Source organism: Aedes albopictus, chromosome 1 (assembly GCF_035046485.1).
Source record: "Aedes albopictus strain Foshan chromosome 1, AalbF5, whole genome shotgun sequence".
NCBI classification, from domain to species: Eukaryota; Metazoa; Arthropoda; class Insecta; order Diptera; family Culicidae; genus Aedes; species Aedes albopictus.
In genome coordinates, this window is record NC_085136.1 from 255,863,146 (window position 1) to 255,877,583 (window position 14,438).

At 47.6% G+C, this 14,438-nt stretch overlaps 2 protein-coding genes across 2 annotated transcripts; both read right to left on the reverse strand.

Moving 5' to 3' along the window:
• Window positions 1-545: 545 nt before the first annotated feature.
• LOC134291565 (uncharacterized) lies at window positions 546-4,456 on the reverse strand. Its single transcript, XM_062859486.1, has 4 exons — window positions 3,646-4,456; window positions 2,499-3,535; window positions 2,064-2,441; window positions 546-794 (listed from the first exon to the last, which is right to left on the reverse strand). Exons 1-4 carry the CDS (start codon window positions 4,454-4,456, stop codon window positions 546-548), a joined length of 2,475 nt encoding a protein of 824 aa, XP_062715470.1.
• Window positions 4,457-12,769: 8,313 nt separating this feature from the next.
• Window positions 12,770-13,699, reverse strand: LOC134291571 (uncharacterized). The gene has a single exon (XM_062859491.1). The coding sequence runs from the start codon at window positions 13,697-13,699 to the stop codon at window positions 12,770-12,772; it is 930 nt and encodes a 309-aa protein (XP_062715475.1).
• Between the last annotated feature and the right edge of the window lie 739 nt (window positions 13,700-14,438).

The following is a 14,438-nucleotide window of genomic DNA, read 5'->3' on the forward strand; positions in this document are numbered from 1 at the left end:
CATGCCACATGCCGAGCCATTTAGCTCCAGTTTGTAATGTGTTAGTACTAATTTGTTCGCCATTTAGCGATTGATTACGGTTACTAACACTCCTCATGCAGTTCTCTACTCCGCTGATAAAACAGGTCTTCTGGAAGCGACCATGTAGCCTTTAGCACTCTCGCGTACTACTCGGATAGTCCCCGGCGGTGAATCTATCCTACTCCGACGAAGAGTTCCCCGACAGTGGAAGATCTTCCGAAACCGAACTTCCCGGGTAGGTGCCGAGGTCGGTTCTGCGATTCCGGTTGAGGTCGGCTTCCGGTTCACAGGCGCCCCGACGACCAAGCTCCGGTGCTTTTTACGCGGACCTACTCGATCTAGTCCCCGGCGGTGGACCTAGCCTACTCCGACGGAGACAACCCCGGCAGTGGAAGTTCTCCCAACACCGAAAATCCCGACCAGTGAAGTGCCGAGGTCGGTCTGGCGATTCCGGTTGGTGGTTGGCTTCCGGTTCACCAGCGCCCCGACAACTCAAAACCGGTACTACGCCACGAACTACTCGGTCATGCCCCCGACGATGGATCGTGCCTACTCCGTTCGCGATCAGCCATCCTCTGATCCTCTCGCCATTTTCGCTGCAACGACAACATGATCTGCACAACTGACCTATTCACCGTGCTCCACGTAACTTCGTTCTGGCACATCTCCGTAATGATGTTGTTCGCGTTCAGATTCCTAACACTGCTCGCTTGCATCTCGCTACGTTCCGCCATGAACCGTGGGCAGTAGAATACCACGTGCTCCGGTGTCTCCTCCTCGTTCGGACAGGCCGGGCAAAGTGGGGACTCTGCGTGGCCGAATCGGTGCAGATACTTCCTAAAGCAACCATGGCCTGACAGGAACTGTGTCAGATGGAAGTTAACTTCTCCGTGTTTTCTGTCCACCCATACCGAAACGTTTGGAATGAGCCGATGGGTCCATCTTCCGTTTGCGGCGCTATCCCAGTCCAGCTGCCACTTTCTCATCGAGTCAGCTCTCGCATTCTTGCGGGATCCTGTCGTTCCTCGGCGATTGTAACATTCGCAGTCTTCTTCCAGTACGATTTTTATGGGGATCATTCCCACTATAATGCAGACCGCTTCCGTGGATATGGTTCGGTATGCACTGGCTACTCTCATAGCCATCAGCCTGTATGTGCTATTCAGCCGCGCCAAGTTCCTCTTCGATAGCTGTCCAGCTGCCCAGACAGGAGCGCCGTACCGAAGTACCGACGTCGACACGCTGGCAAGGAGTCTCCTCGTACCGCTACTGACTGCCGATCTGTTTGACATGATCCTGGTCAACGCTGCGATTGCTTTGGCCGCTTTCTCGCAGGCGTAGTCGACATGACTGTTGAAGTTTAGCCGGTCGTCGATCAACACCCCAAGATGCTTCACTTCTCGTCTCGAGTCGATGGTGAGTTCTCCGACTGAAACTTTAACATGCTGTACCGCCTTTCGGTTGCTGATCATCAGCACTTCAGTTTTGTGGTGAGCTAATGCCAGCTTCCAGTTTTCGACCATTTCTATCGCCGCCGAGGCCCGTACTTCCACTTCGTTCAGCGACTCACCGATTACTATGAGCACGACGTCATCCGCGAACCCAACAATCTGCACTCCTCTTGGTAAGCTTAACTGCAGCAATTCGTCGTACATCGCGTTCCACAGCATCGGGCCCAGGATAGAGCCTTGAGGAACACCCGCTGTTATGCCTACACTCTTCTGTCCCTCACGCGTTTCGTAGACCAACGTCCGGTTCTGAAAGTAGCTCTTCAGTATTCTGCAGAGATACTCGGGAACCCTCATCCGGTGTAGGGATCTAGCTATTGCTTCCCAACTAGCGCTGTTGAATGCATTTTTCACGTCTAGAGTGACGACCGCACAATAGCGATTTCCTCTTCTCTTTTGCTTCATGGCAGCATCGGCTGCTTGAACAACTAGCCGGATAGCGTCAACTGTACACCTTCTTCTTCGGAACCCGAACTGCATCCTCGATAGTCCGTTCTCGCCTTCTGTGTAATTTCCGAGTCTGTTGGAGATCACCTTCTCCAGAAGTTTTCCAGTCGTGTCCAGCAGACATATAGGCCTATACACCGATGGATCTTCGGGTGGCTTGCCCGGCTTCGGCAGCAGAACCAATTTCTGCCGCTTCCAACGATCGGGGAAGTTTCCGTCGTCGATACACTTCTGCAATGTGGTTCGAAACATATCCGGGTTTTGTTGGATTGCTGTTTTCAGAACCAAGTTGGAGATGCCATCTAGTCCTGGCGCTTTCTTGGGTTTTAAGCTCTTCGCTACCGTGATGAGCTCCTGGTTGGAAATACGGGATTCCTCCATATCAGCGGCGACTTCCTCATACGGCGTGGGAGGCCAGACCGTTGGCTCGTGCTGAGGGAACAGTCCGTCTACTACGGCTTTCAGCTTTTCTGGACACCTCTCGGGTGGGGTCGCTGGGCCTTTTATCCTTGACATAGCTACTCTGTAGGCATCTCCCCATGGATTTGCGTCCGCGTTACGGCAGAGTTCCTGCATGCAAGCTGCTTTGCTGAGCTTGATACCTTTTTTGAGGGCCGCTCTTGCCGCCCTGAACAAAGGTCTGCGCTCTTCCCTTTCCTCGTCAGTGTGAGCCCGTTGCATTCTTCTCCTAGCTCGAAGACAGTTCCGACGGAGTTCGGCGATCCTCCCATTCCACCAGTAGACTGGTCGGCGGACGTCCCGCGGCTGTATCTTCCTCGGCATAGTTGCATCGCAAGCTCGAACGAGAACCGAAACCAGTTCATCCGGACTCAGGTTCAGCATATTGCGTTCATACCGAAGCACTTCTGCGAACACTTCTTCATCGAATGCTTCTGTTCTCCACTTCCGCCCTTTGGAATCATCCCCACGTGCCGCCGTCTGTACCCGTTCTCCAAGACGGTATCGGATCGCTTGGTGATCACTATGCGTATAATCTTCGCTGACTCTCCAATTCATACTTCTCACTACAGTCGGACTACAGAACGTCACGTCGATGATAGACTCTCTGCCTTCTCTTCGATAGGTGCTTGTGGATCCTTCGTTGGCTAGAACTAAGTTCAGTCTGGATACTGTTTCCAGCAGGCTCCATCCTCTGGGGTTTGTGAGGCGGCTACGCCACTCAACTGCCCAGGCATTAAAATCGCCGGCAATGATGACTGGCCTCCTGTCGCCAAGTTTCTCCAATATTTGGTCCAGCACCTGATTGAACCGCTCTATCGTCCAGCGTGGAGGTGCATAGCAGCTACATATGTAGACGCCGTTAACCTTGGCTATAACGAAACCCTCTATCGCGCGATACACCACTTCCTGCAGGGGATATCTTCCAACCGTCCAAATCGCAGCGGTTCCAGCTTCATCTGCTACCCAGTTACCATTTCCGGATGGGATACGGTACGGATCCGAGATGATTGCTACGTCGCACTTCGCTTCCTTCGTGGATTGGCACAGCAGTTGCTGCGCGGTATCACAGTGGTTGAGATTTATTTGCACTACCTCCACTGCGATTTACCGGACATCGCCTGTTTGAATGTTGGACATTTTGGGCCAACAGTAAAGTGGTCCCTGCGCCCCTCGTTTTCACAGATGATGCACTTTGGTGGCTTCTTACACTCTTGTGCTTTATGACCTTCATCTCCGCATCTCCTGCACAGTTTCGATCTATCTGGTCCACGGCAGTTCCGTGCCAGATGTCCAAACTCTTGGCATCTGAAGCATATCTCCGGTTGCTGAGAAACCCGCAGTGGGCATTCTGAAAACCCGACTTTCACTTTGCCAATTCGCAACGCCTTGTCGGCAGCATTCACCGGGAGCTTGATAGCCGCAACCTGCGTCCCGGAAGGTCCCCTTCTTAGTCGGACTGACATTTCAACGTCTCCTATCTCCATTTGCTCCTTAATTGCAGTTTTTACTTCTTCCGCCGTAGTTATCTCGTCTATGTCGACGCATTGCAGAACCACTTCTGGCGTAACAGCTCGGACCTGCGCAGTGTCTCCCACGACGCTCGCTGCAAGCTCCTTATACGAAGAGCTCTTGTTCTTCGAGTCCTTTTTCAGCTCGAAGATCATTTCTCCAGACCGTGTGCGCCTGACTTTTTGTACGTCCGCGCCGAAGTCCTTAAGCTCCGGAGCCGTTCTTATGGTACGTAGAACCTCGAGGTAACTTTCCTCACGGGTCTTCACCACAATCGCTTCGCCCTTCTTTTTGACGCTTCTCCTAATTGCTTTTGGTCTTGCGCCTGCGTTCGTCTGCTTTGCCTTGCCCTTTCTTTGCACAGTCTGCCACTGGGTCTCTCTGTTGCCGACACCGACCTGTTCTGCCTCTGCGGCGGCCAATCGCTTGCGCAGATTGTCTCTCTGCCTTTTAGAGCCTCCTGGCCTTTCATCTCCTGGCGAGGATCGGTGTCTCTTTGTCGCAGACATCGGTGTGTTTTCCGTTCGCGCTAGTTTCTCCTTCTTGCCGAGGTTTCCCGGGACTGTTCTCGGTGTTTGCTGTTGCAGCGTTTTAGCAGCGAGAGCGTCGATGCCAATTCGCTTTCGTCTATTTCCGCTCTCTGCAACACGTTGGTCCACTCCTTGACGGCTGATCCAAGAGCTCTCCGGATCTTTAACACCAGCTCCTTGATGTCCTTGTGCACATTGTGTTTCTTGTCGACGAATTCGTGGAGCTCTTCCACCCAGTTCTTCGCCACTAGAACCTTCGGATGTTGCTGGGGCACGCCCCATCCGCTATTCGTCGGCAGCTGCTGCTGTTGCTCTTGGGCCACCATTTGTTGCTGCTGCTGTTGCTCCTGTTGTACACTGTGGTTATGTTCGTGTACCGTGCTTCGCTGCAAGAACGCTTCTTGTTGCTGTTCCGCTTCTTCTCTTTGCTGAGGAGACCTCATCAATCCTCCTCTGGCGAACGGATTCGCCACCTTTACGCTGTTATTCTTGTTTTCTCCTTCCATGTTGTTGGGTCCCCCCTCCGAGCCGCTATCTCCACCTGCTGCACATAGTCGCTTTCATGATCTCTTGGTTGTCTATGAATCAGGGAGGCCAAGCGAGGGTTGAACACGTACCTTCATGGGGTCCGTGTTCAGAGCCAGATCAGCGTAAGTCGGGAGTGTTACATCCGAGCCTAGTACCCATCAAAATTGATGGACAGATGAAGAACGTATCCGGAGGCCTGCCAAGGTTTTACCGGGACGGAGGCAGACGCACCATTAGCCCACTCGCCGTTTCAAGTAGGTGTCACCCTTCCTTACTCAGGGAGCAGAATGGCACGAATGTCAGCCCATCGTCGTCATCCTATGCGTAATCCGTAGTCCGTTGTCGTTTGCTTTGACCAGTATGCCATAATCAGGATGTTACTGACATCGATCCTGATGTGCCGGTTGGCACTCCGAGTATTTGGGCTAAGGCACTTTGGAAGCGGTGCCAGGTCGCTTGTACAGAGTTGCTTGCGGATGTGTGGCTTTTTATGGAGATCCAACAGAGCCCACTGTTGAAACCCCGCCACATCCTAGGCATCCTCTGCAGCGGTCGGAATTTTCGCTCATTCTCACGACAATAGAATTCTCCCTCACGCCAATTTTCAGCGAAAATCTGGCTTGAGAAATCTCCCGCACAAAGAGCAGAGCGAAAACATTTTTTCACTCACTCCCAAAGGTGCGAGAATTTCGTTTGCCCTTTGTCGGCCGATTATGTTGTCTTTCCTAGACTCATATGACGCCGACGATGATTGGTTTTATGCATAATATTTTCTACACCCTCTGTGGGGTTGGCGTGGTGGTGTGGATAGAGTGCGCATGTCGCGTATGTTTTTAGTAATGTTCCAGGTTCGAATCCCGTCGCGGGCACAATTTTTGTTAATCTGCTTTGAAAAGATTTTCGTGAAAATTGGGTGAGAGAAAATTGAACAGAACGAAAAGAAATTATCTGCAGGTTGAAGCGATTTTCAGTTATCATGAATCGCTACTCTCAAAAGAAGTGCTGGAGGGGAAAAGTGTTCCTCAAGCAAAATAGTGAAAATAAGCTCTCTCGCCGCCGTGAGAATAGCCATATTTCGTATCGCTGAAACGAAAATTACGAACTCTGATCCTCTGCTTGAGCTGTCTGGAAACCAGAAGCTCGGTCACTCCCCGAAGGAAGAGCCAAAGGTGGTAATCCACACGGATGTGCGAACGATTTTCGCTTAGGATGAACTCCTAAGCTGCCACCCGACTCACAGAAGGGGGGGTTCGTCAAGCCCCTGGACTCCTGTCCCTGCTGCCCCTGTCTGTCTGTCTGTCTGTCTGTCTGTCTGTCTGTCTGTCTGTCTGTCTGTCTGTCTGTCTGTCTGTCTGTCCGTCTGTCTGTCTGTCTGTCTGTCTGTCTGTCTGTCTGTCTGTCTGTCCGTCTGTCTGTCTGTCTGTCTGTCTGTCTGTCTGTCTGTCTGTCTGTCTGTCTGTCTGTCTGTCTGTCTGTCTGTCTGTCTGTCTGTCTGTCTGTCTGTCTGTCTGTCTGTCTGTCTGTCTGTCTGTCTGTCTGTCTGTCTGTCTGTCTGTCTGTCTGTCTGTCTGTCTGTCTGTCTGTCTGTCTGTCTGTCTGTCTGTCTGTCTGTCTGTCTGTCTGTCTGTCTGTCTGTCTGTCTGTCTGTCTGTCTGTCTGTCTGTCTGTCTGTCTGTCTGTCTGTCTGTCTGTCTGTCTGTCTGTCTGTCTGTCTGTCTGTCTGTCTGTCTGTCTGTCTGTCTGTCTGTCTGTCTGTCTGTCTGTCTGTCTGTCTGTCTGTCTGTCTGTCTGTCTGTCTGTCTGTCTGTCTGTCTGTCTGTCTGTCTGTCTGTCTGTCTGTCTGTCTGTCTGTCTGTCTGTCTGTCTGTCTGTCTGTCTGTCTGTCTGTCTGTCTGTCTGTCTGTCTGTCTGTCTGTCTGTCTGTCTGTCTGTCTGTCTGTCTGTCTGTCTGTCTGTCTGTCTGTCTGTCTGTCTGTCTGTCTGTCTGTCTGTCTGTCTGTCTGTCTGTCTGTCTGTCTGTCTGTCTGTCTGTCTGTCTGTCTGTCTGTCTGTCTGTCTGTCTGTCTGTCTGTCTGTCTGTCTGTCTGTCTGTCTGTCTGTCTGTCTGTCTGTCTGTCTGTCTGTCTGTCTGTCTGTCTGTCTGTCTGTCTGTCTGTCTGTCTGTCTGTCTGTCTGTCTGTCTGTCTGTCTGTCTGTCTGTCTGTCTGTCTGTCTGTCTGTCTGTCTGTCTGTCTGTCTGTCTGTCTGTCTGTCTGTCTGTCTGTCTGTCTGTCTGTCTGTCTGTCTGTCTGTCTGTCTGTCTGTCTGTCTGTCTGTCTGTCTGTCTGTCTGTCTGTCTGTCTGTCTGTCTGTCTGTCTGTCTGTCTGTCTGTCTGTCTGTCTGTCTGTCTGTCTGTCTGTCTGTCTGTCTGTCTGTCTGTCTGTCTGTCTGTCTGTCTGTCTGTCTGTCTGTCTGTCTGTCTGTCTGTCTGTCTGTCTGTCTGTCTGTCTGTCTGTCTGTCTGTCTGTCTGTCTGTCTGTCTGTCTGTCTGTCTGTCTGTCTGTCTGTCTGTCTGTCTGTCTGTCTGTCTGTCTGTCTGTCTGTCTGTCTGTCTGTCTGTCTGTCTGTCTGTCTGTCTGTCTGTCTGTCTGTCTGTCTGTCTGTCTGTCTGTCTGTCTGTCTGTCTGTCTGTCTGTCTGTCTGTCTGTCTGTCTGTCTGTCTGTCTGTCTGTCTGTCTGTCTGTCTGTCTGTCTGTCTGTCTGTCTGTCTGTCTGTCTGTCTGTCTGTCTGTCTGTCTGTCTGTCTGTCTGTCTGTCTGTCTGTCTGTCTGTCTGTCTGTCTGTCTGTCTGTCTGTCTGTCTGTCTGTCTGTCTGTCTGTCTGTCTGTCTGTCTGTCTGTCTGTCTGTCTGTCTGTCTGTCTGTCTGTCTGTCTGTCTGTCTGTCTGTCTGTCTGTCTGTCTGTCTGTCTGTCTGTCTGTCTGTCTGTCTGTCTGTCTGTCTGTCTGTCTGTCTGTCTGTCTGTCTGTCTGTCTGTCTGTCTGTCTGTCTGTCTGTCTGTCTGTCTGTCTGTCTGTCTGTCTGTCTGTCTGTCTGTCTGTCTGTCTGTCTGTCTGTCTGTCTGTCTGTCTGTCTGTCTGTCTGTCTGTCTGTCTGTCTGTCTGTCTGTCTGTCTGTCTGTCTGTCTGTCTGTCTGTCTGTCTGTCTGTCTGTCTGTCTGTCTGTCTGTCTGTCTGTCTGTCTGTCTGTCTGTCTGTCTGTCTGTCTGTCTGTCTGTCTGTCTGTCTGTCTGTCTGTCTGTCTGTCTGTCTGTCTGTCTGTCTGTCTGTCTGTCTGTCTGTCTGTCTGTCTGTCTGTCTGTCTGTCTGTCTGTCTGTCTGTCTGTCTGTCTGTCTGTCTGTCTGTCTGTCTGTCTGTCTGTCTGTCTGTCTGTCTGTCTGTCTGTCTGTCTGTCTGTCTGTCTGTCTGTCTTTCTGCAAATCGGGGAAAAAATGCTAAAGGGAGGATTTTACAAAGATTGCCTAAGGAATTACGAAAGGAATAATCGAAAAAAAAACTTAGAGAATTGTCGGTTGCCAAAACAATTTTCAAGAAATATTCAGATAAGTTTTAAAAATGTTGCCTGACAATTTCTTAAAGTAATAAATAAAGAAATTGATAAATGATCTTCTGAAATAGACCCCTAAGTATTTTGTTCGTTTTCTAAGAAATTTGGAGCAAACTCTCAAGTGGTACAGAAGAAGAGATATAGATAACTTTGACAAAACTGGAAGCTCCTAATAACACTAAGCACCAAAGCGAAGTTAGGTCCGATGCATGGGTTTAGAGACTGAATTGGAAATACATCGTCGTTTGCATAATTTTAGACAAATTTGAGCCTTTTACACAACATATCGTACTCCAATTTTGCAGTTTTTCAGGAGTCGAAACGAAATTGAAAAAGGTTATATCTTAGAAAACGATGACCCACTCTCAACTACTGCACTGTAGGATGAATGGACCGAGCTAGGACCTTCTGAATACATATCAAAAGCGGGTAAGACCGCCGAACCCGTCGTCAATTTTTAACTCTCGCCAAGTTTATAATTAAACCTCCTTTTTTGCTCACTTGCTACAAGCCGGTTGCCTTCAAGTCGCCTAAGGTCTTTCATTTCCAATAATTATCAATTTAGTTTTTGTTCCAAACGCAAATTGATTGACCCAATGAAGCAAGCCCACTGTTTGTTCTCATCAATTGAACTAGCAATTGTTTTACGCCACTTGATTCAATTAGAAATTGGTTTCTTAAATTAGACGATCACCGCGGTTGAACACTTGGGAAAGCTGTCCAATTAATCTGCTAAAAGCAATTTGCCAATTTGGCAACCTTTCTTTGTAGAGTTAATAGAAAAAGCACACCTTCTAGAGTTCCACTTCACTCTCTGCCTCGGGTAAATAAGCTGATTCTCTTAGGAAGACTTAGGTGGGCGTTACACCCGCGACCAGTGCCAATTTACCGAAAACAAAACCCAATATCTTCATCTTAAGCACCGATCTCCTGGCACCTCAACCACGACGACCGACGACGATGGTGATCTTCACTTCACTCTAGAGATGCCAATCCCCTTAATAGCACCACCGAAAAATAAACCAAACATAATTAAGGGGTGGCTCCCGATCGCAGCAAAAATTATAATCACACTTTCGTGGCTCTGGGAAGGCGTTCACCGTCGGAATGTTGCACCCCCTCTGGGTCATTACATTGTAGCACCACGCAGGGGGCACCACGCTGCTAAACCTACTATCAAAACAGATTAACTGCGCGCGATCTGAGGTGGCACCCGGAGAAAAAAAAGAACCGACCATCTTCTGACAGTCGATGCAACAGGTTACAACAATCGACGAATAATGGAAAGGAATGGCGAAAAGCGTGTGGGTGGGTGGTGCCCCATTCAGAGTCGTCCGGCGTTGTTGGATTGATTAAAATTACTTCAGACAGGCAAAAACAGTTGATTTGATAGTCGTGGATGGGATTTGTACACCGCACCGCACCGATCGTCTTAGCATCTGACAGGATTTTATCGTGACAGTGTGACGCCACCTTCTTCGTCGGGGTGATTGGATTGAACCTCCTAGCCTGTAGCAACTGAGCTGGTTGCTGATGTAAGAGCGATGTTGATTTTTTACGATGTGAAAGAATGTTTCGCTATGCGCGGAGAGGTTCATTTTATGCGCATTACCTAAGCTGGGGATGCGGTGTCTTCATCGATTACGGGAGTTGTGAATGCATCATTGTAGGATGAAATCAACTAATCCTTTAGACTAGTGTGTATGTTTTTCTTCTTCTTTCTTGCGTTACGTCTCAACTGCAACAGAGCCTACTCTTTAGGTTAGTGTTCTAAAAACCTCTACAAGACATCTACATCAAAATATTACTTGGTCATTGGTATAATTTCCTGCTGCACCACCAATAAATTTTCGTCTAGCATAAGCAGCATCGATTTGATAGCGACATCGGCGGTAAGGTAGTACCAATTAATAGGGTCTGGGACCAATTTGGCAGGAGGACATATTTTGGGCACCTGCTGCTATAACTCAGTCACTTTCAAACCTTGAAACTTGAATTTTTGAACATGGCTAGATACAAAAGACAAAATAAAGACCTCTAACTCCCATACATTACTCGAAAATTTCATGGCTCACGAAGTACTAGCGAGAAAATATATAATACCTTCAACCTATATAACCTTGCGTCTCGCTGCAAATTGAATTTCTAGTACTCCGTTTTGTTGCTAAGAGCAACCAACACATTATTTACGCAAGTATAAACAAGAAAAAAATATGGCGTTGGGCGGTTGAGCAATAAAACATCGTATGATCCGTTTAATTGGTTTTATCAATAATATCTCCTTTTATTTTAGGATACCATACAAGTGTGGCTGTCTAAAATCTGAAAATGAACTAAGAAAACAAAACAAAAACTGTATCAAAATCGATACTTTATTGCCCCTCAATGGCAATTGAGTAATGCGACATGCACTACACTAAAGATACGGGTAATGTCACAATAGATCTTAAAACTGGTCGCAGTGACAAACCCGAACAGGAATAAAAAAAAATAGTCGGTCTGATTTCCGCGTCCGAGCCTACCTCAGCATCTCTTATGATGGTATTGACGTTATAATTTGGACAGCGCTCGTATTCACGTTAGACCTGCGCGTAGAATGTGTTCTTGTCATAATCAGTTCTTCCGGTGGGTGGGCTTGTGCATGAAATTGAATAACCGACACTTGACCCTTGACTTGCACATTCTTTCGTTGACTAGACACCAACCGAAAACGCGCTTCTGCATATCGCCCATCACTATAAGAGCTGCAGCTGTTCCCAGCTCACGTATGTTTCCGCAACTCTGGTAGATGGTATGAACATCTCTTAACGTTCGCATCGTTGATCCCCTTTTGCAGCGCTACAATGCCGAAGCCGCGGTCCTTCAGTATATAGACAAGTATGCGGGCGGGTGCTCTCGATGACATTGAGAGATCTGCCAATCCATGTACCGAACTTGTAATCGCAAGTATCTCTTTGTCCATGGGGTCGTCGCCAATTGTATCGGTTCGTACTCTCTTGTTGATTTTTGGTGCATGGTATTTTACGGCCGGCTCGCAGGGCCTAACACTGACCCCACGGTTTATTGTCCGGAGTGACCCAGTAAGTTTACCGAAGCAAACCTCCCGTCTCTGTCAGCATACGACCAAAGTTTCCACCGCGGTTGGTAAACCGATCTAGAGGTCCACATAGCTAGCCTTTACCGTGTCATGTTGTCAGATTGAATAGCGCTCCAAAGTGGAATCTTTGGAAGAATCTTTTAGGGAATCTTTATATGAATTTTTATAAATCCTGGAACAATATCAGGTAGAATTCCGAAATATTTTTTGTAGATGTTTTCTAGGTGATCTTCTGAGGTATTTCTAAATTAAACCTTGAAAGAATTGAAAAAAAATATAGGAGAAATTCTTGGAGGAGACCATTAAGGAATGCCCAATAAAATATATGAGGATATTTTTGAAAGAATCATTTAAGAAATTCCATAACGAATCATTGAAATTGTTTTTAAAAAATTCCTAAGACAAATGTGTGTAAGAATTCTTAAAGAAATTCTTGAATTGATTTTTATAAGGTTTCCGTAAGAAATCCTTGGAGCTAGAATCCTGCTAGAATCTTGTTTTCAATCTTTATTGAAGACAATTTTGACAAACAATTTTAACAATATCAACAGACAATTTTGTTTCAGTTCTGAATATATTCTAGAAACCATCATCCTCTCCTCTTCTTGGCGTAACGTCCTCACTGGGACAAAGCCTGCTTCTCAGCTCAGTGTTCTATGAGCACTTCCACAGTTATTAACTGAGAGCTTCCTCTGCCAATGACCATTTTGCATGTGTATATCGTGTGGCAAGCACGAAGATACTCTATGCCCAAGGAAGTCAAGGAAATTTCCTTTACGAAAAGATCCTGGACCGACCGGGAATCGAACCCGTCACCCTCAGCATGGTCATGCTGAATACCCGTGCGTTTACCGCCTCGGCTATGTGGGCCCGATCAATATACAATATTATTATCGTTGAATACGATTGCACCGATTTTGATCATACCTCTAGGAAGACAGCTCGATTTAGCATATTTATATACGATGTAAAGCGTAAAATTTTCACGATTCAAAGAAATCACATATACGATGCTATCGAACTTGAAGCTCAGCATTCAGAACGTATGATTCTTTACGATTCTATCCGATTCTGTGCGATCCTACGGATTGCGCTTGTGGGAGTACGGACTTTCCGAGACGAAATCGAGATACCGTCCGTTTGTCTGCTTTGGTAACCATTTTTTCTCAAGGATTCCATCTTTTCTCGTTACCATGATATCGAGAAATTTAATCTGCTCTTGTTCTTCCTTCTCCACCGTGAACTGCAGCCTATCATGGAAGTCGTTGAAAATCTCCAGGATTCGATCCACATGTTCCCTCCGTGCAACGCAAAAACAGTCGTCCACATACCGTCTGTAAATCACCATATCGAGTTGTTCTGCACTCACCCTCTGTATGCTCTCCTGTTCCAAGCGCTCCATAACGATGTTCGCTATAACCGGAGACAGCGGGGATCCCATCGGTACACCGAAGGTTTGCGTGTAGGTGACTCCTCGATAGTTGAAGAAAGTAGAGTCCAAGACTAGCCTTACTGCATCCAAGAAACTTCGTTTATCGATCTTCGTATGCCTGGCTACCTCACTCCACCTTTCCTCGATACACCCCATCGCGTACTGCACCGGAACGTTTGTGTATAGCGATTTCACGTCCAGTGGAAAAAGCACGTGCTCCTCGGGGATCTGCATTCCTGTTACCTGTTGTGCAAACTCAAAACTGTTTTTCACATGGTGTTCTGTTTTTCCAACAACATTTTCCAGGACCCCTGCCAGAAATTGGGCCATCTGGTAGGTGGCGGATCCGATCGTCGAAACTACTGGCCTCAAAGGTCTGCCCTCCTTGTGCAACTTCGGAAGACCGTAGATTCTGGGAGGATTACAGCTCGATATTTTCACTTTCCGGTGTTCGCTTTTCTCTATCCATTTCTTTTCCAGCCACGCATCCACCGTTGCATTCATCTTCCTCATGATCCTATTGGAAGGGTCAGTTCGCAGCTTCTGGTACGTTTCTTCATCGTTGAGCAGTTCCATCATTTTCGCGTGATATTCTTCTGCTTCAATTATGACGGTCTTGTTACCCTTATCTGCTTTTGTTATGAGAAAATTCGGGTTTTCCTCCAAGAAACGCCTGCTTGCTGCTCTGCCCATAATCGCATAGTTGACGTAAGCGCCACTGTAGTTTTCAGCACACTTTTGAAATTTTAACAATGATTAATGAAAAGTTTAAGATTTTTTTCTACGTTGATGTCTAGCTAGTGATTAGATATTGTGCTCTATTGAATAAAACTGGTCACAACAATGCACATTTGAGAGATATTAGCTTGTGAGTGCTGACATTGTCAATGGTGGTTACGTCAACTATGCGATTATGGGCAGTGCTATATCCTTCTCAATCCACTCCAACCGCCCGTGTCTGGGTTGTCGGACATAGTTGATATGATTGGTAATTGCCGACGCAACCTCACCACGAATCTCGTCAGCATTCTCCTTGAATCGAATCCCCTTTTCAATACCGGCAACTATTTCAACATACGGCATTTTTCTTTTATTCTGTACGTTGAAATTCGGACCCAGTGAAAGGGTTCGTTGTAAGAAATCCGGGATTCGGGTGTCCGTCGTGTTTTCTACCCATTCTGCTTCGGTGTTCATCTCGGCTATCCGCTGGTTTTTCATCCTCTCTATCTTTCTCTCTCCTCTCCTTTTGGACTCTTCGTGGACGAACACGGCATAACACTGGCGGTGAAAGCAAAATCTAAATTGAAAAATGAGATTT

Excerpts from the sequence above, each read along its gene's own strand:
- LOC134291571 (XM_062859491.1), bottom strand. The coding sequence starts at position 13,699 with ATGATGGAACTGCTCAACGATGAAGAAACGTACCAGAAGCTGCGAACT.
- LOC134291565 (XM_062859486.1), bottom strand. The coding sequence starts at position 4,456 with ATGTCTGCGACAAAGAGACACCGATCCTCGCCAGGAGATGAAAGGCCA. Across the intron at positions 3,536-3,645 it reads AGGTCATAAAGCACAAGAGT|TGGAGGTAGTGCAAATAAAT; the intron begins GTAAGAAGCCAC and ends GGTAAATCGCAG. Across the intron at positions 2,442-2,498 it reads CATGGGGAGATGCCTACAGA|CTGAAAGCCGTAGTAGACGG; the intron begins GTAGCTATGTCA and ends TGTCCAGAAAAG.